General features: G+C 36.5%; 2 protein-coding genes across 3 annotated transcripts in view; both read left to right on the top strand.

The window, feature by feature from the left end:
• Positions 1-15,379: 15,379 nt before the first annotated feature.
• LOC120338386 (uncharacterized) overlaps positions 15,380-24,593 on the top strand; it is a 36,438-nt gene continuing 27,224 nt past the window's right edge. The window contains exons 1-4 of one of the 2 annotated variants that reach the window (XM_078116911.1): positions 15,380-16,033; positions 16,747-16,845; positions 17,601-17,699; positions 19,194-19,292. In XM_078116911.1, coding sequence (XP_077973037.1) covers positions 15,988-16,033; positions 16,747-16,845; positions 17,601-17,699; positions 19,194-19,292 — 343 coding nt within the window. In that variant the 5' untranslated portion in view covers positions 15,380-15,987. The remainder of the gene's footprint in view (positions 16,034-16,746; positions 16,846-17,600; positions 17,700-19,193; positions 19,293-24,593) is intronic. The other variant, XM_039406372.2, reaches the window with a different exon arrangement.
• Positions 20,266-24,114, top strand: LOC144428197 (uncharacterized). The gene is made up of 2 exons (XM_078117089.1): positions 20,266-21,948; positions 23,828-24,114. The coding sequence occupies exons 1-2, from the start codon at positions 21,135-21,137 to the stop codon at positions 24,112-24,114; spliced, it is 1,101 nt and encodes a 366-aa protein (XP_077973215.1). The 5' UTR covers positions 20,266-21,134.

Below are 24,593 nucleotides of genomic sequence, written 5' to 3'. Positions count from 1 at the left end.
TATAGAACTAAACATAAGTAGTGTCTGGCTAGAATGGATACTAATGTATTTTACTGAAAAAGAGCTATCTATCTCTTATTAAGACAAAATGAGAGGGCGGCCGTTGCTTTTCTTTACATGTCTATAGTTTATATATCCAACTTGAACAATTTCGAAGAAACCAGTCCAATTTTAATAATTCCTACTTATGAAATCTCAACAGAGAAAAGTAGGCTACTAATGGGAATAAGGGACGAAAGAATTAGAAAATGAAAAACTAAACCTTGATCGAAGAAATAAAGAAGCTCCAATTTAAAATACCGAAAACTTTAAACCCAGAAAAACAGATCTGTGATCTCAAATGAAAAGTTTGCTATGAAATGCTCTCCATACAGAACAAATATTACCTACGAACAAGAGTTGAAAATATGTCAATACATGTTCGCAAACATTGCAGACCAATTATATTAGTTCGTAGTGAAACTACAAATACAGCCGTTGTTAAACATTGATCCTAAAACATTACATCAAATTGTCATATACCCAAAGTATGCTATAAACAGAAGCATTTCGCTCATTTTGAAATATGATTTATGAAGCTATAATATTTGCTGTTGAGTGTTGCCACATGTTTCCTTCTAGTCCACAAAAGATTAGCAACAGTTTAAAAGTCCTGTTGCCAACACTAGTTTCATAGTACACGTTCAATTAATGAAGATAATTAATTTGACTAAATGATAATGATCAAGTCTGGAGTTTACAATGACAATAAATAGCATTATTGATTGATATAACCTAAATTCTTAGAAATATGGTTAAATATGGTTAATAAAAGTGTAATCGAGCAATCTGACATTTTCAGTCGCATATATCAGAGTTAGGAGTAGAACGTATCCAAACTTCCCAATATAATATTAACTAAGGTAGCAAATACCTAAATGTATACATATTACACATATATCAAGAATATTTGCCCAGTTTCTTCCATCTTGTTTTATACTGTATTTTTTTTTAAATATTTATCCTTTCAAAATTTGTTTGACCCAGCTATTGTTTTCCTTATAGTTCCATTAGAAAAGCAATTATTTGAGCCATTTACATCAGTGACCCCCATTTCAGTGTTTCTGTTCCAGAGTGAAGGTATGATAAATCTCAGACAAAATTTCATAAGCACTCTTTTTTCTATTTCATATACACCTTAACTCAATTATCTACTTTGCTGATCGCACATCAGTCAAGATATGGTTGCAGCCTCTTGAAGACTGCAGCACCAATCATATATATATATATATTAGAAACGTATCCAGAGGATGTCAGGGAAATCCAGAGGCGCTCGTTAATGGTAAAGAGAGACTCCAAGCACCGTAGAGCGAGTAGTTTGATAAAAAAGGAAATTTCACTTACAGTGCAAATTCATCAAGTATTATAGTAATTAAATGCGTCAAGTATCACTGTTCAACAAATAATTTCACTACTTCATGATATTCAAATAATTCTTACAACAGAGACAGATTCCATTCAGATGCAGTAGCACAAAATCATGGATCTTAGAATAAGATAAAGTAGTCTATTATTCTGAAAATATTCTGAAATACTCTTTTTGAATATTCTAAATTTGGTCATGTTCAACACAAAATTTGCGTCAATATTAAAAAAGTCAAATTATATGAAATAGAAATGTGAAAACGAACTGGATTAAGTAGTTTTTACAGTTGCCAGAAGATTTAAATCAAGCAGAATCACTTTTCTATAAAGAAAAATATTTTAAATTCCTAAAATTAATTATTCACTATATCTCAAAATATTTTTGAATGTATTGAAATATTCAATCTCTTCAGGCAAAATTCAGAACTCAAAAATTTGCTGACATATTTCAGATTGAGTAATGGAATAGTCCTATGTCAATGAATAAAATATGCTAATTTATTTCAGTCTCTGAACATGGCCCATGATCGACTAAAGTTTTGGCTCATACTTGTGTTGAGCATCCATTTAGATCTGTATATATATATAGCTTTTCACATCATATCAATACATTTAAAACTTTAATAAATGTGAGTAACGTAGCGAGTGATTGAATATTTGAATGAGTGAAATTAAATTTATAATAATTATAAATATTTAAGAACTTTAAATACTTGATTTAGGATATAATTTAGTTGCATTTAACAAACTATCATTTACGCCATTTATCTCGAAGAACCCCTCCAATCACTGTTTACATTCTATGAAATCCAATATACAATTCATTGAATATACACAAATTTTGGTGTATTTCATTGAACAGAATTTATTTAATATTCTAGATTTGGAAATATGTTTGTCCAATGTGTTCTGAATAGTAGATTATTCCATTCTGATTATCGTTGAGTTTACCCATTCGAATAATAAATTATAATAGCATGAGAGTTTCTAACATTAAAACATGAGACTGAGTTTCAATATCAAAATACATTTAATTATTTATTTCACATTACTGTATTATGATTATGAGCATACAATCCTTCATTAAAGCAGGGCCCAGTTCTCCAATTCCAAAATGTCCCAACATTTGTTTCAATAAACAAACACTATATTTGTCTCTAAAATGACGACGTCCAGCACATTGCGGCGTGCATATCTCAACCACAGTCGTCACATGAACAAAATTATGTTTTTTCAGCTAAAAATTCTGGAATGCCACAATGAGATTTTTTCCTACTGCAAATTAGATTCATTTTTCTGAAGAATTCAATGTTGGCGTTTTTAAATAGTGCTCCTTCTTAATTGCACCAAAATGGATTGCCGATTTATGCTGACATGGAATCTCAGACTGACTCGAGTTATAATTGATGACTTCCAATATCGGGGGGAATTATAAAACTGTGCCGTATTGTGGTACCATTTCCTAATCGAAACAATAAGTGTATTTTGAATTGTAAGCAAATAAAAATAACTGTTCATGTCACCGGTAAGTCATTCTCTGTAGGTTTGCGCAGATCTTATATGTTTGGCGAGTCGAGGTGGTCACTGATGCCAGGATTTCAATCTTTGCATGTCAGGATATGTGATTAGATGCCCGATTTCTAATGGAAAAGGGCTATTAAATCAAGATTTGTATAGAGTTAAACTCATTTACATATTTCTATGAGAGAAACATCGCACACAAGTTTTTTTACAGGTGATTTAAACAAACGTTAAAAAAGCAATGACATATTCGTGAATTCTTAACAATTAAGGTACCGCACTTGAACAAAATAGATCGAAACCATTGGTTCCTTTGAAGCAGTAAGTCATATGAAATATAAAAACACTCTTGAGTGTTAAGATTCGAAAAATCCAGAAATCTGTGAAAGCAATAATAAAAATGCACTTTGGTGTAGTATCGCCTCATGTTATCTGAGTTACTATTTTTTTTTTTTAATAGAATCAATTTATTTTTTTTTCAAATTGCTTCGAATCTATCTGAATTGATGTTGATTCGAATCGCTTTAATTCAAAATTTTGAATCTAAGTTACATCCCTAACCGCATTGAATCAACATCATTTTTATATCATCACAAACAGACAAATAAAGTTCATTAGAAAAAAGTTTCCGGATGCTTATCACAGAACAGCAGAATGAGCACAATACACAATAGTTGACCTACAGACCTATCAACTGCTTCACTTTACCGGTAGGATAGGATAGGATTTACATATTTATCCCGGGGGAGAGGAAAGGGATAAGACGGCTTATCCATATGGCGAACCACGGCCTCTCGTCCGGTTACCATTCCAAGTCGGGTATGGGATTAGTTATATTGTTTTTGTTTTCGGAAGCATGGACTTGATTGTAGAGGAAGCCGTAACCGACCAGCAGTTACGTGAACCACCCAACGACGGCGACGAGTCCAGCAATCCTCTCGCACATAATCATCCCTGCATGAGATTCGAACCTGCGAACCCACGCCTGCACGCAGAGTAATTAGAGGTGCGGTGGCGAGCGTATTCCTAACGCTTAGCCCGTTGAGCCACACCGCCGCGCCAGTACAGTTTTATGTGCTGAGTTTCATTCAGTATAAATCCGTAGGAAATTGTTAACATCAAATAAAACAGTACCGTACTGAAAACTGAATAACAGAATAAAGAGTAGATACAATATAAGTTATACCGTACCGTGTCCAGGTACCGTATCGGTAATGTGACTCAAACTGCAAAACTGATACCGGTAACATTATAACTTTACTGTACCGGTATAGTAACAAATTACCTGTAAGTTACATACATCATAAACTGATATGTGATATACATGTCCTTTCGATTATAGGTATTCGAGAAATCAAAATGCGAGGTCATCAACGCGAGAATTCGTCTATTCAGAAATGAAAATTGTTCGTCTCCTTTAGAGCGTGACTGTAACCATAGCTGTTCTTCACAATGAGAAATCTACGCGTCACAATTGAACAATAACTATTGCCCAAATGAATACATTCACGACTATTGCGTGTTTGTGCGGAAAAGCATATTAAGTATTATCGAAAAAGCGTCACTCAGTAGCCACGTTTTCTTCGACATTATGCGCATTTTCCGAAAATATAATAAAGTGGTGAGTTTGAATCATAAGAATTTAATTCATTCAAGCGTAACATGACCTGAACAGAGATTTTAAAAAGTCTAGGACAACAAAGCACCAAAAACATACTTTTTGCCAATTGAGTAACTGAATTTATTAAATTTATTATAAGCGAAACAAGCATATTCATAAAAAGTAATCATTGAAAAACACGATACAATTTTATCAAAGTATATGAGTGCTTGCAATCAGTCAAACGAGAGCAATATTGTATGGAACAATTTATTAAATTATAAAAATCACAAAGAATGGATAAGGTAGGCGACCGTTCAAAACGCTTGATGTAAACTGGTAACCACAAGGATAATCTTTGCATTTAGTGCATCTTGTCCCGCCGTCCCGACAAGCCAGATAAAAATCCAGCTTTGGCGTTCAGCCATCCAGCATATTACACGAACATGTTCTCCCTACTGTTGTTGCTATGTAGCGCAACGCTAACCTACTTACTGAAGTTGAATGTGTTATTTTGTTTGTTTCGTTGCTTCCCGCTAACATTGTTAGCGAACGTATTACATGTAAAATCAATTCTAATTGGTCCTGTTCGGACGTTCACGTGGATGTAACATTGGACAACGTCTTTTTGAAGGTGTTATCTACAAAAAAGCATGCTTGGGCGAACAAGTAAATCTCAATGCTTGAAAACGGCGGACTATTTCATTATTTTTTATTCCTTTTGCTGTACATAAAAAAATCTAAATTCTGATCATTTGTATCATCAGCGTCTATTCCTTTCTATTTTTCGAACTGAACCCGATATTTGGACAGACAATGATGACAACCGGGATGGCTGCAAATTTAGGATAGGATTTACGTAAGGCGAACCACGGCCTCTCGTCCGGTTACCATTCCAAGTCGGGTATGGGATTAGTTATATTGTTCGTTTTTTCGGAAACATGGACTTGATGGTGGAGGAAGCCGTAACCGACCAGCGGTTACGTGAACCACCCAACGACGGCGAGTAGTCCAGCAATCCTCCCGCACATAACCATCCCTGTATGGGATTCGAACCCACGCAGAGTAATTAGAGGTGCGGTGACGAGCGTATTCCTAACGCTTAGCCCGTTGAGCCACACCGTCGCGCCTGTTAAAATTTAATCCCCTTTTCTCACACTTGTTCTGCTTGACCCACTATTGATTGTCCTGCTTGAATCATAGTTAACCTGGTGATGCCACTTTTATACTGTTTATTCGAAACTTGCCCTGCTTTTCTCTTACATTCGCCCTTTTGTGATATTTTTCCTGCTTCTCTCACACTTGTCTTAAATGAATTAAATTTTTTCTCTTGATTCTGAAATATGTTGTGATTGTATCTCAGTTTTCCTACCCGTCCTAAACTTGTCCTGCTTATCCTATACCTGTTCTGCCTACATTAAACTTACCTCGTTTGTCCTACACATTTCCTGCGATTCCAATATTTGTCCTGATAGTGCCACAAGTTGTCCTGCATATTTCAAACCTGTCCTTTTATTTCGCTTGCACAGATTCGTCCATAATAAAACAAAAATTACGTGATTGTCTTACATTTGGTTCCGCTCTCCCCGCATTTGATTTACTTCCACCACACTTGTATTCTTTGGCCCACACCTGTATCCAGTATTTCAAACTTTTCTTACGCAAGTCATAATTGTCCTGCTTTTCATGATTGAAATAAAATTTATTCGCTCGTCTCGCACCTGTTCCGCTTGACCCACCATCGTTCTGCTGGTGATGCTGCTTTTGTCCTGTTTATTTTAAACTTGTCCTGCTTGTCTCACACTTGCCCTTCTACGATATTTTTCCTGCTTTTTTTCACACTTGTCCTGATTGAATTAAATTTTTTCTCTCGGAACTGAAATATGTTCTGCTTGTATCTCGGTTTTCCTACCCGTTCCAACCCGTTTGTCCTGCTTATCCTAATCTTGTCCTGCTTGCATCAAACTTGCCTCGCTTGTCCCATACTTTCCCTGGCTTACAATATTTGTCCTGTTAGTGCCACACTTGTCCAACATTCGTCCTGATTAATTCATACTTGTCTTGATTGTTTCACACTTGTCATGCTTGTATCACAGTTGTCTTGGATGTCTCATATTTGTACAGTTCATCTAAAACTAGTCTTGGTTATCTGACACTTGTCTTGCTTTTCCCCACTTGCCTCAAAATTGTGCCGCTCGTCCCACCCTCGTTCTAATTTAATCAAACTTGTCATGTTCATATATCTTGTCCCATAATTGTATTTTTCTATCGCACTTAGGTTGTTTCACCCACAGTTGTTCTGATTATTTATAACCTGTCATGTTTGTCTTATATTTGTTTGGCTTGTCACACACTCGTCCTGATTGAATCAAACCGATCTTGCTTGTTCCACACTTATCTTGCTTCTACTATCTTTGTATGAGTTGTCCCACATTTTCTGTTCTATGGTATTTGTCCTGCCTTTCTCACACTCGTCGTGATTGAATCAAACTTGTTTCACGGCTTTTCCAACATTTATGTAACTTTTACCACACTTATAATTGCTGATTGAATCAAAATTCACTCGTTCTGCTTGACCCACCACTGTCATGCTTGTGTCAAGGCTATCCTGGTGATGCTACTTTTGTACTTGTCCTGCTTCTCTCACACTTGTCCTGGTTCGATCACATTTTTCTCTTGATTCTGAAATATGTCTCTTGTCCCAGTCTTGGCCTACTTGTATCATACTTTTCTTGCTATTGCTGATTGAATCAAAATTCACTCGTTTGTCTCACACTTGTCATGCTTGACTCGTATTTGTTCCGCATTTCCTCACTTGTATTGATAGTCCCACACTTTCTCTGCTTGTCTCAAAATCGCCCCGCTCGCCCCGCACTTGTTCAGCATGTCTCACACTAACTTTAAACAAATTTGTCTTGCTTGTATCACAATTATTCGGCTTGTCCCACATTTGTATTTATCTACCGCACTTATGTTGTTTCACTCGCAGTTGTCCTGCTTATTTTAAACCTGTCCAGTTTGTCTCATACTCGTTCTGCCTGTCATTCAATCGTCCTCATTGACTCAAACTTGTCTTGTTTGCCCCATATTTGTATTTGTCTACCGCACTTATGTTGTTTCACTCACAGGTGTCCTTCTTATTTTAAACCTGTCCGGTTTGTCTCATACTCATTTCAAACTTGCCTTGCCTGCTTTTCTTGACTGAATCAAAATTTATTCGCTTTTCTCACGCTTGTTCTGCTTGACCCATCATTGTACTTCTTGTATCAAAGTTATCCTTCTGTGAGATGTTAATTCTGTACTGTTTATTTAAAACTTGTCCTGCTTGTCTCACATTTGCCCTTCTGTGATATTTTTCCTGCTTCTCTCACACTTGTTCAGATTGAATTAAATTTTTCTCTTGATTCTAAAACATGTTCTACTTGTATCTCAGTTTTCCTACTTGTCCCAAGTTCTTCCTTTATATTCTAAACTTGTTCTGCATACATCAAACTTGCCTTGTTTGTCCTATACTTTTCCTGCGTTTCCAATATTTGTCCTGTTAGTGCCACACTTGTTCCGCACTCATCCTGATTAATTAATTCACACCTGTCTTGATTGTCTCAAACTGGTCCTGCTTGTATAATATCTGTCCTGCTTTTCTTGAATTGTTTACAATTCACTCGCTTGACTTACACTTGTCATGCTTGATTCATAGTCGTCTTGGATGTCTCATATTTATAGAGTTTATCTCGCACTTGTTCTGATTTTCTCACACTTGTCCTGTTTTACTCAAACTTGTTTCACACACTTTCCAATATAATTATACTGCATGCTTATATTACACTCGTTCGGCTTGTCCCACATTTGTATTTTTCTATCGCCCTCATGTTTTTCCACCCACAGTTGTCCGGCTTGTTTCAAAGCTGTGCCTTCATTTTGCTTGTCCCAGAATCGTCCTTATTGAAAATAATTGACTTGATTGTTTTACATTTGTTCTGCTCGCCCCGCATTTAATTTACGTCTACCTCACTTGTATTCCTTGCCCCAAACCAGTACACCTTATTTCATACTTGTCTTGCGCGTATCATACTTATCCTGCTTTTCTTGATTGAATCTTGCCTCACAATTGCTCTGCTTGACCCACATTGTCCTGCTTGTATCAAAGTTATCTTGCTGATGCTACTTTTGTACTGTTTATCTAAATCTTGTTCTGCTTCTATCACACTTGTCCAGAATAATTTAATTTTTTATCTTACAACTGAAATATGTTCTGCTTGTATCTCAGTTTTTCTACCTGTCCCAAATTTGTCCTGCTCATCCTAAACTCGTCCTGCTTACATGTTTCATCAAACCTCCCTTGTTTGTCTTATACTTTTCTGCCCTTTTAATATTAGTCCTGTTAGTTCCACACTTGTCCTGCATGTATGATACTTGTTCTGCATTGTTTGAATTATTTAAAATTCATTCGCACGGCTAACACTTGTTCTGCTCGAATGACACTATTCTTGATAGTCCCACACTTGCCCTGTTTGATTCCGCTCGTCCCACAAATGTGGGACAAGCCGAACACGTGTTGACAAGTTTGAATAAATTAGAAAGAATGTGAGACATTCAGGGTAAGCAAGGAACGAGCGAGACAAGTTTAATCCCAGCAGGGCAAGTGTAGGACTATCAAGACACGTGTGGAGAAGAGCAGAATAATTGTGAGATAAGCTGGACTAGTTTTAGATAAACTGTACAAATGTGAGACATCCAAAACAACTGTGATAATGGCATGGCAAGTGTGAGTCAGCGAGTGATTTTTGATTAATTTAGGAAAGCAGGACAAGTATTATACAAGCAGGACAAGTGTGAGAAACTCAAGACAAGTACGAATTTATCAGGACTAATGTGGGTCAAGGGTGGCACTATCAGGACAAACGAGGGTAACAAGGTTTGATGTAAGCAAAACATATGCAAGACAAATTTGGGACCGGTAGGAAAACTGACCTAGAAGCAGAACAATATTTCAGAATCAAGAGAAAAATTTAATTCAATCAGGACAAGTGTGAGACACGCAAAACAAGTTATAAATTAACAGTACAAAAGAAACATCACCAGGATAACTATGATACAATCAGGACAATATTGGGGCAAGCTTAACAAGTGTGAGACAAGCGAAAAACTTTTGATTCAATCAAGAAAAGCAGGACAGGTATGATACGCGCAAGGCAGGTTTGGAATAAATGGTACAGTTGTTGGACAAGGAATACAAGTGTGGTAGAAGCAAATTAAATGCGGGGCGAGCAGAACAAATGTAAAAAAAGTCATTTTTAACTCACTTGTATTTCTTATTCCACATCAGTACCTCTTATTTCAAACTTGTCTTGTCCGTATCATACTTATCTTGCTTTTCTTTATTGAATCTTGACCCACCATTGTCACTCTTGTATGTCTCACATTTGTACACTTCATCTAAAACTAGTCCTGCTTATCTCACACTAGTCCTGTTTTCTCACACTATTCATGAGTGTCACACAATTTCCCTGTTTGACTCAAACTTGTCCCGCTCAACCCACACTTTTTCCGAAATTCTCACACTCGTTTCAATTTAATCAAACTTATCATGCTTATATCATCACCCCTGTTTGACTTGTTTTGTTTCACCTTTGTATTTGTCTACCGCACTTTTGCTGTTTCATTCGCAGTTGTCTTGCTTATTTGAACCCTGCCCTGTTATTTTGTCTGTTATCCTGTTTGTCCTTATTGAAACAAAATTGACTTGATTGTTTTACATTTGTTCCGCTCGGCCCGCATTTGATTTACTTCTATCACACTTGTATTTCTTGTTCTACACCTGTACCCCTTATTCCAAACTTATCTTGGGCGTATCATAATTGTTCTGCTTTTTTGATTGAATTAAACTATATTCGCTTGTCTCACACTTGTTCTGCTTGATCCTACCATTGTCCTGCTTGTATCAAAGTTATGCACTATTTAAATAAAACTATTAACTTGAATTTTGCTACTAAAGTAATCTATATACAATACCGGAATCCACGAAATAAATTTTGATCAATAATTTAAATATTATATGAGACTGAATTGTATGCATTTTCCTGATATAAAGACATTAATAACAAAGGTTTATCTTCTATATTTGTATGCGAAATTGCATCTTTTATAAACATTGAATTTTGGATTATTCTTTTTCCAGTGGCGAAGCCTGTTCGATCCTCAGTCAATCCAGCATTTTGATTGCACAAGAGATTGTTTACTTCATTTAATACATTTTGGAATGAAGAATTTATTTTAAACTTTCTCGAACAGTATTTACTATTAGTATTCAATTTGAAAATTGAAATGTTCAGTCTCTCGAGAACTTTCATGTTGGTCGGGCTGAAAATCACCTTCTTCGGCCGAAGAAAGGAAGAATAAAAAGAATGAATAAAAGAGATGACTGTTTGGAGTTTCTATCACTGTTTTATGCACGTTATGTTTGGAGATATATGTTACTTAAGTGAACTGTCACACGTATTTCTATGTGTCAAAACCAAACTTTTTACGTTCTCCCCGTTTTAATTTATTTCCCTCATCTTACATGTGTTTGCTGTTGTCTTGTGTACGTTTTTGTGATAAAATGAAGATAATTATTATCATCCGGTATAATGTCTTGAAATACGATACCAATCTTTCTTATTTTCGTAACGTTAGTCATTAGTTCTTAGAACGATTATAATTTTGTTCGGCTAAGAACCGAACGATACAACAATAGATGTTGTCCAAGGGTTTTCCACTCATTGGTTAGGTAGCCTACAGTCAACGGGTTGATAAGCTTTGGAAAATCTTCGGTGCTCACGTAGTATGTGTACGGGTGTCTCCAAAATGTCGTGTTCCACTTGTCCCACTTGTCCACGTGTACCACTTGTCCTACGTGTACCACTTGTACCACATGTCCCACTTGCACCCCATATCCGACGTGTGCCACTTGCACCACGTGTACTACTTGTGCCATTTGTCCCACGTATGCCACGTGTACTACTTGTGCCATTTGTCCCACGTGTACCTCTTGTACCACATGTCACACTTAACGGATTGTGATGGTAAATTAATTATGATGATAAATTTATTAATCCAATCGAGTTTTATTGTACTAAAATAGATATTACGTCGTGAGATTATAACGTTTATATCTTAAAAATAACCTGAGTGGCAGCATTGAGCGGATCTGTGTTACAAGTACAGATTTTTCTATTTCGCAAAATGGCAAAAATACGGATTCCTAACCGCGATAACAATTTGCAAGATTGCAAACATACCTATGAAAACTAAATATAATTAGACAGTTTATATCATGTGTTTATGTCCGCATATTACATCTGTTTTTTTTTAGAGTAGCAATGTATTTAAAACCCGCCACCACGAGTTACGTTAGACACAATTAAGTTAATTACCATGGATTGAATATTATACGCCACAGAAGAGTCTCACTAAAAAAGTCGTTTTTTTAACGAGAGCGAATAATCACGGCGACTGTGATCACGGCGAGGGAAACGAAATATATATAGACAAAATATCTGGTGAGTGAAATATATGATAAACGGGATTCATGTGGACAAAATATTCGGCGAATGAAATACATGTGGACAAAACCCCTAGACAAAATGTATGAAGAGAAAACACTTTACGAATGAGCTGTTGTTTCATCGGCGAAACGAGATATATATGGACAACATAAATGGTTAATCAGATGTATGATATACGACATTCATGTGGGCAAAATATCAGGCCAATGAGGTGGATGTGGACAAAACCCCTTGGCGAAATGTATGGAGAGAAAACATTTTGCGAATGAGCTGTTGTTTCATCAAGGAAACGAGACGTATATGGACAAAATATCGGGCGAATGAGATATATGTGGACAAAACCCCTGAACGACATGTATCAAAATAAAACATTTCACGAATGAGCTGTTGGTGGACAAAACATCTGTTAAATGAAATGTTTGATAAATGGGATACATGTGGACAAAATACATATTGTACATGTGGACAAAACATTTGATGAATAAGATGTAGGTGTAAAAGTCATGTGATTCCAAACCCTTTCCGTTAAACTTTTCCCTTATCAAATCTTTCAACCTTTTTATTCTTTCCCCACTATGGATAAAAACTACTGTATTAATTTAATCCTTAGATCTTTGTCTATTGCCCCAGTTGAAAAACCGATTTTGTACAGTTCCAGTATTTTCTAATTGAATGTGTGCATTGTATTATAGTAGGCAGAGCAAACTTTGGGAAATCAGTAATGCTACAGCAGATACATAGCCGATTCCTTCTCAAAAGGACAAAGTTACTCGCCAGGGATGAATTTTTTTCCAGTTTGGAAAACGTGCCCCCAATGAATGAGATATTTGTGGACAAATTACGTAATAAATAATACTATCTTTAGCTATAGTAATCAGTCAATGCTCAATTGAAGAAATTCGTTTATTTTTGTTACAAAGACGCATTTGTAAAGCAGACTGATTCCATCAAAAACATGACTTTATGTTCTTAGTAGTGAATGCGACAAAATATATGATCACATCACAATGATTCGTGAAATTGTGATTGTAGTTTTTTTTCAATTGGGCTAGTATCATTAAGGACTTGCAGATGAAAAAAATAAGGGAACTTAACAGTTAATAAAAAGAAATTAGTATAAAATGGTTAAAGCAATTGATGCTTGCAATAAAATAACAAACATCTTTGCAGAAAAAATATAAGGTATTGCAGTTACATATAAAATCGGAGAGAAAAATGCAATAAAATGGAAAAAATATCATAAAATAATATGGTAGTATTCATGTTAGATGGAGCAATAATTTCTTGGTTCGATAGATAATGTCAACACTTGCTCGGGACATTATTAACTTTTACATCTCATGTTAGTCTACAAACTACCTGAATATTCCCTTATTGCTCTAAATTTATAGAAAAAAATGACGAAAATCGAAAAAACATGATAAATATCAAGCGAAGAACTAGGTTGCAAAGCAATTTAAGTAGTTAAAACCAAGGGTGTGCAACCTTTATTACAGGAGGACCAAATAAAGATAACTGAGTAAAACCGCAGGTCGCACTTTCATTCAACAAAGGCATTCTGGTCATAGCAAGCACAATAGTTTTGGTTATTGATGACATGGGTGACAAATTATGACTCGGTTTATCAGTGCCAGAATATAGCCGGGTTGATATCGGATAGGTACCGACATGGGCGCAGCCAAAATTTTCGGTGAAATTAAAAAACAGAGCACCCAAAATGCAATTCACGACGACGTAAGGCGTTTAATAAACTGAAAAGAATGCGTCGTTCACATCGAAATTCCACAGTTACGTGTAGCCCGCCTCTTATGTGCCTGGCGGTTTATGGTGAATATTTTGAAAGTCCTATTTCAAATATCGACCATTAATCCGTAGTCAGCAGTACCCGCATTTGAAAATAGAACAATAGAAATCGTGAAAATTAATTTTGGGGCAAGTGTAACTCGCGGATGTCAGTAGCTTCAAAGTCGTTTATAAGTACAAAAACACGCTATTACTTGGATTTTAATGTTAAACAAGTTGATTTTTAATTGCCATTCAATGATAATTAACATGCGTCGTGATTAGTGGTGGACAAATAGTTTTTTTAGTCGAATTATTCGAATATTTTCAACGAACACAACACCGAATAATGAGTATTGTCATTTCAAACAACCGTATTTGTAACCGCCGCCGAAACGATCGCCGTGACAATTTCAATTTTCGGAATTTACTTGAAGACTAAAAACTTCGCAACAATGCAGAGATTTTTATTTCCTAATTTTGTCATAACCCAAGGCCGCAGTAAATATTTTTGTCACCGTGATCCTTTCGGTGGCTTGACATCCCAATTGATAACAATAAACTACCGGTATATTAAAGCACTTTTTATTCACTAGTAAATATTAATTCTCATGCAACGGCGGATATCGCAGTTTGGTTTTAATTTTTGGACAGAAATTTGATTTTACATCGGCGACGATGTCAAAGACAACTATTAAGGAGTGCATTCACAACACAAATTAAATTTATGCTGATATTTATCTTTTTTGTAGGATTTGTATCGAAGTTTGTAAATTAATAATATAACAATATAATAATAATAATAATTTAAAACTCCGCAAATTGGTAATCTCTCTAATACTCAGTGTTGAGAATTCACGTAACTCAGCTTAGGAATAAAACACTGATACTAAATACTTGAATAAATCGGCAATAATGGCTTTTCTACGTGGTTAAAATAATATTTCTCCCCGTCCCCAATATCTCGGAAAATTTTCATAGAATACAAAATTTACCAGTCGTACTTATCTGGTTTGACAATTCTAAATTTACAAAAACAGTGTTGGCGCGCTTTATTCAAAATTAGAAATTGAAAAATATGATAATCCCTACACGTGGTACAAGTGGGAAACGTGATACAAGTGGGACAGGTGGGACACGTGGTACAAGTGGGACACGACATTTTGGAGACACCGGTATGTGTACCATGTTAGGGTTAGGCCATAATTTTATTCCGATTTTCCTTATTTTAGTTCTAACGCGAGTTCAGGCACTGTCTGTGTTAGCCGAGTAAATGTACCCCCTACCCATAGGCTTCTGTCCCTGTACACATCTTGATGTAAAGTAGGAGAACAAAATTAGTTACCTCTATATTGGTACACATACTTCTGGAGCGCCAAATCTTTCACATTGGTCTTGTGTAATTGTAATAGTTTTTTGTGTATATCCCTGTGGTCGATCGTATGGCCATGCTTGATCGTGTATAATTTGAATATGACTGCATATGCAATAAAAGTATCAGATTCCAGCACTTACCGACAATATCCGTTTTGATATTCGGGTGCATTCCAGCATGATTGATGGGAGCGATCGTGTATAGTAGAGCACAGTGGGAATTTCGTCAGCAGTTTTTCTGATTTAGATGATTCAGGAGTTTCAGGAGCATTCTTAGCAATTTGTTGAACGTGCTGCGTTAATATTTGTATACAATAACCTGACGCGTTATCGGTTTTCATATAGAAATCTTGACTTCCGTCATATCCAAACGCTATTTCCTCATGTGAATTAGTTATTCCCTACGTCATAGCAAGGACCAACGCCCACGATTACTTCAGGTGAAAGCAGGCAGTGGAATAGATAAATGTCGGGTTAGGTATTCGAAATTGTGCAGCTGCAATGTTGGATTTTGGGCTCGTTCGGCATGGTGTATTCAATTTTTAGTTTTTGAAATTTTGGTTCATAAGAGCTCCATCCTATACAATGGATGATGTAACTATATGGGATAAATTCTTTGATTAAAAACAAATATTTCATGGCAGTCTCAAGTGCATGGTAATAGCAACAATCTCACTTATTCTACTTATCATAATCAGCAATGTAACAATCTTTTTTCTTAGTCATAATTCTATAACCTGATGCCAAATAAAGCTTTAAATGACGGATCAGTGTCACGAGCCAAATTTGGTTCCAAGTATTACGGGTGAGATATCTTGAATTTTTGATGAAATTTATAGCATTTAGTATGTGAGGGCATTCGTAAATATACGCAGTCGTCACAGCTGGCTCGGCGATGGACAGTGTTGCACGCTTGTTGAGTTTTCGTTACAGCATAATAATAGTTATTGGTGTCGATTTACGACTTACTGCCTGTTTTTCACGACTACCCGATTGCAACAATCTTAATTCTTTGCCAACACGTCATGTTTCTTTCTACATTTGATGAATTTTATAGTCCAAATAGTAAAAATCATAGATACTGGAATAAAATGTTGAGTGTTTCAGAAATATATTAGCAAATAATTTGATATCAGCATAACAAAAAAATCTTTATTGGGACAATAGCTTAGATCATTTGTTTCACCTGAAATAATCAAGAAACTCAGGTTAGGGGAATAATCTAACCTAAGATAATCAAAATTATTCAATGAACAAAATCTAGGAACCATTATTAAATCCTACAAGGTTATTTTGTTACAAATCAATACTTGGGAAATCACTAATGAGCTTCACTTGATCAAATTCGAACCCTATCATAACACAATAAACTTAATTCCAATTATTTATTTGGCACCACAACCACGTCCTGAGTGCAGTATAATTCTGAGCCATATTTCAATATTTACTAAATAGAAATGTGGAAATTTCACTAACTAAAGCCAAATTTGAAATCTCAATTTTTTTTCTCTTCTGCAGAGACAAACAGAACTGACTCCCAGATTCAAGAAGTTCGAGCTGAGCAGATTCATGAAGTTCATGCTGAGAAGGTGGTACAGAATGTAACAAATATCGATGGTAGGTTTGATTTCACAGGATTTTGAGAGAAGAAATATAGGAAAATTGCCAACCGTACAACTGGAAATTGTTTGTTATTTATAAAACACAAACTAAACCACTTTTTAAATCAATGCTTGATATACATTGCAGGAGACTATGCTACTTGCCTAATTTTATTGTGATTTATTTATACATATGGTATTAAATTACATCAATTAATGCATTAAAAAATTAGTTACATTAATTAAATTACAATGAAATAATTTTATCTCGCTGCTGGTCATACAAATCGGATATGCAGACCCCCAGTCCAACTTTTGTTAGTATTCTATTTTTGACTTTTTTTATTATGATTTAATGTTAGATTCACTCCCTCATAAGTGACACTTCTCTATAACCATCAGTATTTTATCGCTTCTGCCTTCACTCTGAAATGCATTTTTTTACCTTTTTTCATTATGTTTGTACAATGTGTACTTTCTGCTTGCGATTTATAAACTACTGACAGAATAAAGGAACAGCTATTGTGGTGGACACCAAAGTCTGGGTGTCCTATAAACGCTGCTTTCATTGCATTGGCTTACCAATAATATAAGACTTTGCCATACATTTATTTTTGCTTCTGTCACTGAAGAATTATGTATTCTCAGCTTCTAAGGTTAGTTTAAGGGGTTCATTTAACAAAATAGGTATGAGTAAACCATTTTTACTTCATGCAGTAATGCCAGATTTGAAATCTAATATTTCATTTGCAAATAATTTCTTTCTTACAGAGACAAACATAACTGACTCCCATATTCAAGAAGTTCGAGCTGAGCAGATCCATGAAGTTAATGCTGAGGAGGTGGTGCAGAATGTAACAAACATTGATGGTAGGTTTGATTCTACAGGATTTCCATAATTGAAATAATCCAAATATTACCCTAGCTCAACACTTCCGTTCCGTCATAAAACACAAAGCTTCTATCAATGCTCAGTATACATTGTAGGGCACTATACTACATGACTAATTTTATTGTGATTTTATTGTAGTGTCACTTGGAATAGCCCATCTGTGAGTTTACTTTTGAAAAAGCCCTATCCTATGCCATAACCATTTCTGTGCCTAACCAACGAGAAAGGATAATGTTTCATTTAAAACATACAATGTTTCACACCAAACACAGCAACACAAATGACATTAATGTGATGGATTAGGTTGCTTTTCACTGCATAATTTATAGATTCTTCAGCAATTTGTGACAAGCAAACTAATAGATCAGGCTCTATGGTAAGCGTCGACCTAAATTTTGTCATCTTAAATGGATAATATCTGAAAATACTGTTAACTCAGAATAAACGCATAATTTGTAAATGTAACCAAGGTAATCCCCAAGACACACGACAGGATTGATCCCTCAAGTACAGAGAACACATGGCTACTCCACCTTCACAGTTGGTTGGTCATGATCAGTCATCTTTGACTGATAACATCACAGGTCATGCTCAGCCATCTGGGAAAATGCTAGTTGCCAAAAATACAATAAATATACACATAACAAATACTGCCTCACACATATAGGTTGTTGTAAACGGCAAAAAAATTGAACTGTCTTTTCTGACTGCAATGGATATTCTTCCACAACTCTCAACCAAAAAAAAACAAAAAATGCAATGCCTTTTTGATTGAAATCAATCACTAAAGATCAACCAGACTCTTTCCATATTATTGTAAACCTCCTATGCAGTCATCACTCCAGGGGTTTGCAGACCCTAGTTTGGAAAACCTTGGCATAACAGACATGGTTGAGAAAACAACTATAACTAAAGAATTTTTGTGCCTTCTAGTTTGTAGCAATTAACTGACAATTGAAGAAATCTGTTCATTGAATTGAAATAGTAAATTCTTTCACACAAGTACTTGTATAACCCTTGTGTATAGTTGCCCACAAGTCTGTCACACAAAATTTTCCGTTTAATTGAGTGACATATTTGTGTGTATGTGTTCTGGTGGGCAAACCCACCCTCTGTACAAATTGGTTATTACAGACAGCCAGGCTCCCAGGCAGTTACTCAATCATGTAAGTTATATGAACATACCAGCTATTGTAGCATTCACCCAGAGATGAGCTGCCATTAAATGCTGCTTTTAGTGCATCAACTTTTATCAATAATATTCAACTCTCCCATGCATTTTGCTTCTGTCACTGAAGAATTATGTATTCTCAACTCCTAGAGTTAGTTTGAGTGGTTTCATTTAACGATTACCATGTTGGAACCTTATTTTAATACTCAATGAAATCTGGAAATAGCACAATTTTAATTCATGCAATAATGCAAGATTTGAAAATCTAACATTTTCCTCACAAATTATTTCTTTCCTGCAGAGACAAATATAACCGCTTCTCAGATTCAAGAAGTTCGAACTGAGCAGATCCATGAAGTTCATGCTGAGAAGGTGGTGCAGAATGTGACAAATATTGATGGTAGGTTGTATTCCTCAGGATTTCAGGAGTTTAAAAATTTTAGAAATATTATTGATTATTCAGATATGAATGAACTTTTCAATAAATTACGAAGGAAATTTTAATGAATAAATTTGGCTTGGGTAACTACTTCCACAACTGACATAGTACCATACTATAGTGAAAAACCGTCTTCATGATTATCTGCCCTTTATCTTCAATAAGGATAAGTTGTGGGGGATCACTCTGTTTGGCAAGTAGTAGTATTTTATAGAATTACAATGAATTTATCTCTACTAGCTTATGGTTAAAAAGAAAATTCTTTCTCAATGATAATATAGTGAACTTGAATTCAATTTTTTTTTTTCCAACACAACATCACCCAGAGTGTAGTACAATAGCGAGTCGCAAAGATTCCGGTTATTCCAATTAAGCAGTAGCTCTTTGTACTTATTTAGAACCTTGGTCACCGCTTAGTCGTATTGTTGCCTTCTAATCTGTATTGCAAACTTTTTTCTTTGGTTCTGTGCCATGTTTGTGTGCGTGTGTGTGTTCTGGTTGACAAAACCCCCTCCAAACATTTTTAGTTACAGACTACTACAAGTATGTTCTCATTTGATTAAAAGTAAAGAAACATCTGTGGTGGTTGAACATCAAAAGTGTGTCCATTGAACGATGGATTTCAATGCATCAATGTAACAATGATCTAAGGCAGAGGTCACAAAACCTCAGGCCCGTGACGTCCTTTCATCTGGCTTGTAATAACTAGAACAATGTTTTGTAAGGTTTTTTTCTTCAAGAGATATTACCCTGGGAATCGACTTTCTTGCTTATTTCGTAATATTGGCCAATCAATCAGATGCAAAAAGTGATAAAAATAAGCCTTTTCGCATCCACTCAGAACAGATTTTCAGTCGTTGTTGTAAAGTGTAAACAATACCTCGTTTTTGTGATTTTGAATGCAATTCGTTAGTTTTTGGTTGTGTTTTGGAAATTTAAGTATGAATCAAATAAGTCAATCATCATTTTGCTTTCTTAGGAGTTGTAGTGCACTTGTAGTAATCCAAAATTATTCTAGGAATAGCTGTGATATAATATGCTTACCGGTAAGTTCTCTATCGGTACGCAACATTTTCTGTGAATGATGGATGCACTCTTGGCACGTGCTTTCGGCAAAACTGTTACTTGTGTGTACGTTTCTTGTCACATTAACTTTTGTACTGCTTGTTACGTTGTAAACGTACGTTTGTCGTATATTTTGCCACTGTATGCAGTGCATCGTGCTCTGCCTTGCATCCAATCATTGTAGACTCATTATTACCCTTTGTTTGTAGCGTAAATTAGTATTATTATCTATTGTCTGGTTTAGCGTTTTCCTTTCGGTCATTTGCATCACGTATTCGTCGTGTAAAGAGTCGCAGATATTTGTCTGTATTGTGGACTGTTTATTTATTTGTTATATATTGTAATTGTATTAGCCTCCCGGATCGGAAAACGTTTGGTGAGAAATTTGCCTTTTGTTGTTGTTATATGCTTTGACTTATGTTAATCAATTTTGTTTTATTTTATTTAAGAAAACCGCCGTTCTTTGCCAAGAATATAAAGAAGTGATTTATGCACGTGTCTTGTTTGTGGACAAAGGGGCTGAGAGTGGCGCGTTCGATACGTTTTCATTGTGTCTCGTCGATATAGATTCCGGGCTATCAAAAGACGTGACATAAAAGTTTTCAAACGTGCTTCAAAATTCAAACGATTTCAAGTCCCCAAACATAATTTGTGAAGTTTTCAATGATATTAACGTTAATACCAAAATTCTCAAGTTTTCAACCAAAGGGTTTCAAACATTAATTCGGGTTCTCGATAATGGCAACCGGTGGTAGGTCGGATGACCAACATCAGGCAATGATTAGCAATGCTCCTGGCAGTTTTAATGAATTTAAAACTCATCTAGATGTTTGCAGGAGTTCCAGTGACGTTAGCGACGTGGGTTCTTCAGCGTCATCGACTTTCTCCGTCCGGAATGCAAGAGTGAAGTTGGAGCTGGCACGCCTAAAGGCCCGTCAAGAAGAAGAACTCTCAGCTTTAGAAGACGACTTGCGTAAGCTTCGGACAAGACACGCTTTACAGGCTGCTGAAACAGAATCAAAGGTTTGGGAAATGAGCGATGACAAATTTTTGCGGTGGGTAACAGTAGATAGAATTAGGCACGACAATAGCGTGAAAACCCGTGATTTCCCACCTAAATCCCAGCTCATTGATAACGGTCGTGAAAATACTCCACGACGTTTGCCTACACACACAGCTGATAGTAGCTCAGCTAATCCTGTGCCTCCACGTTTGAACCATGCTTTACATCGCAGAACTGTCGATCTACCCAAACCGGAAATTGCAAAATTTTCAGGTGATCCAATGGAATATTATTCCTTTATCCGCAACTTTAAGGCCCATGTTACAGATCTTGTAGATGATGATAACGTACGTCTCAGTTATTTGTTACAGCTGTGCCAGGGCGAAGCGAAAAATGCCATTGATCATTGCTCAATGATGGAACCGAGTCGCGGATATCGCGAAGCTATGAGAGAGCTGAAGAATGAATATGGTAAAGATCATGTCATTTCCCGCACCTGTTTGGACAGGTTGAAGCGTGGTCCGAAGTTGAACTTTGACGACGCGAAAGGTATGCAAGCGTATGCGCGTCTGATGCGGAAATGTGGCTTAGTTCTTGGAGAAATCAGTGAGTACGACAATCTTAATAATTTTGACAATTTGCTGGCCATTGTTAAACGATTGCCACCAGAGTCGCAAAACGCTTGGGATTTCAAAGTGGCAACAATTTTAGAAACGGAGGATCGTGAAGCTAGTTACAACGACCTCTCTAAATTTGTCACCGAGCAAGCTAATGTTTCAAGATCAGACTTTCGTTTTGCCCGAAGAGATAGAAGGCAATCAAATTATTATGAAAATTCTAAGGCGAAAGGTAGTGCTTTTGCTATTTCTGCTAGTGGTTCAAATTGGCACTGCCCGTATTGTAATTTCTCTCACGAATTATTCAACTGTAAGAAATTTAAAGTCCTTTCATGGTACGAACGATATAACGTGGCTAGACGGAATCAGTTGTGCTTCAAATGCTTAAGACGAGGGCATATGTTTAGACAGTGCATCCAGAATGAAAGTTGCCCCATTCACGATTGTAAGTATCCGTTCCATCATGTTTTGTTGCATCGCGATTTCGAGACACCTACACGGCGAGATGGTATTAGTAAACAGACTTGTTCCGTCGGTACCTCGATGAACCATGCGGATCACGACGTTCACGCTAATAAATTGGCGCCCGCAAAGCAACAAGGGAACACCGGTGTTTACATGAATATCGTCCCGGTGACAGTAACTGCTGGCAACAGGGCTTTTGATACATACGCTCTTTTGGACTGTGCTTCTACAACCACCATGTGTAGTGTGAAATTGATGAACAAATTAAATCTAACCGGGGTGCCTATAGATGTTACATTGCAAACTGTTGGTAATCGCCCCAGATGTGTTAAAGCAAAGAAGTTGTCCCCTCTACTCGTTAAAGAAATTGACGGACATGACGATTGCATTGAATTGCCCAATGTATTGTGCGTCAGTAACTTGCCCATAAAGCCCAATAAGCTACCCTCGCGCAGTTCCTTGCGTAAGCTATCCTATTTGTCTGATATCGACTTTCCTCGAATACACGACGGTGAAGTGACTTTGCTGATAGGAGCGGATGTTCCCGAAGTGTTTGTGTGGGAGGAATTTAGAAAGGGTCGGAGTCAACAGCCGATTGCGGTGAAAACCCCTCTGGGTTGGTCTCTTATGGGTCCGTCTCTGACCGTCTATGAAAACACTTTCATTAATTTCGTTGATACAAATCCTTTGGCGTCGCAGATTGAGCGACTTTGGCGTACGGATTTTGCTGACGTCCCCAGTATTTGTGACACTAAAACTTCAAAACTTCCCGCGAAGATAGAATAGCGCGTAGTTGCGTGGAAGACAAACTCAAATTTGTTGATGGACATTACGAACTACCTTTATTGTGGAAAATCAATCATCGCGAGTTACCATGTAATCAGAAAGTGGCGGAGAATCGCCTTCGTCAGTTAAAGCGACGTCTTTTCAAAGATGACACATTGCACCAAAAATATATTCAGACATTGAATGATTATGTTGATAAAGGATACGCTCGTATAGCTGACAGTCCTAGGTCGCCGAACATCTATCCAACAAAATGGTTATTGCCACATCATCCTGTGATAAACCCAAAGAGCCAGACGACTTCATTGACGCATTGAGACGCTTTACTGGACGCAGAGGTCGTCTTGTTCACATATATTGCGACAATGGAAGCAATTTTGTAGGTGCTTGTCGCGAATTGAAAGAATCAATTAGCAAATGGAACGAGCAAAATATTGCAAACCATCTGCGTCAACGTGACGTAGAATTTAACTTTAATCCTCCATACGCCAGTCATACGGGTGGCGTTTTTGAAAGAATGAATAAATCAACTAAACGAATTCTATCTGTATTGTTGACAGGTCAATCGATTACTCATGAGAAGTTGGAGACGCTACTAGTTGAAGTGGAATCGAAACTGAATTCCAGACCGATAACTCCAGTGATAATGGACCACTCAGCTGATGAACCGTTGACGCCCAACCATCTACTACTTGTTGTTTCGTCACCAAATGTATCACCAGGTGTATTCACGAAGCGTGATTGCTACGTTCGACAGCGATGGCGCCAGGTACAATATCTGGCAGATGAATTCTGGCATCGATGGATAAAAGAGTACCTGCCAACAGGGATGGCCAAAACCGAATAGTTCACTATTTCGAATACATTCGAAATTATTTTTTCCGAATATGAAATTTCGAATACTTCGAAATTAAAATCCATTAATTGAAGCTTATCTAAATGTATGTAGGAATTTCCATACAATAAGCAATGGAATAACTGCTATCTACAAGTTACAACCTACCTATATTACCAGGCATTTCATATTTGCAGATTATTGCAGTATATATTTTATATACCATGAGTCATGTCACCAGAATTAAATTAATACGGCAGTAGTGGTATCGATGATGGATTTGAATATTTGCGCAACACAAAATCATCCTAGTAAAACGCCCATACTTTCAAATACCAACCATTATCCAAATTATTTGCCAAAAAGCGGGATAAAGTATGAGTTATTTTTCCGACTTGTGACAATTTTTTCGCGAGTACAAAAATACGAATCAAAAATTATTTATATTCGGGAACTTTACCACACATTTGAGGCCCGAAGATCGCCGTTGT

This window comes from Styela clava, chromosome 10 (genome assembly GCF_964204865.1).
Source record: "Styela clava chromosome 10, kaStyClav1.hap1.2, whole genome shotgun sequence".
In the NCBI taxonomy this organism is placed as follows: domain Eukaryota; kingdom Metazoa; phylum Chordata; class Ascidiacea; order Stolidobranchia; family Styelidae; genus Styela; species Styela clava.
Note: the sequence above shows the minus strand (reverse complement) of the source record. Positions and strands in the feature narration are given on the sequence as shown.

Excerpts from the sequence above, each read along its gene's own strand:
- LOC144428197 (XM_078117089.1), top strand. The coding sequence starts at position 21,135 with ATGGCAACCGGTGGTAGGTCGGATGACCAACATCAGGCAATGATTAGC. Across the intron at positions 21,949-23,827 it reads GAACTTTGACGACGCGAAAG|GTCAATCGATTACTCATGAG; the intron begins GTATGCAAGCGT and ends TATTGTTGACAG.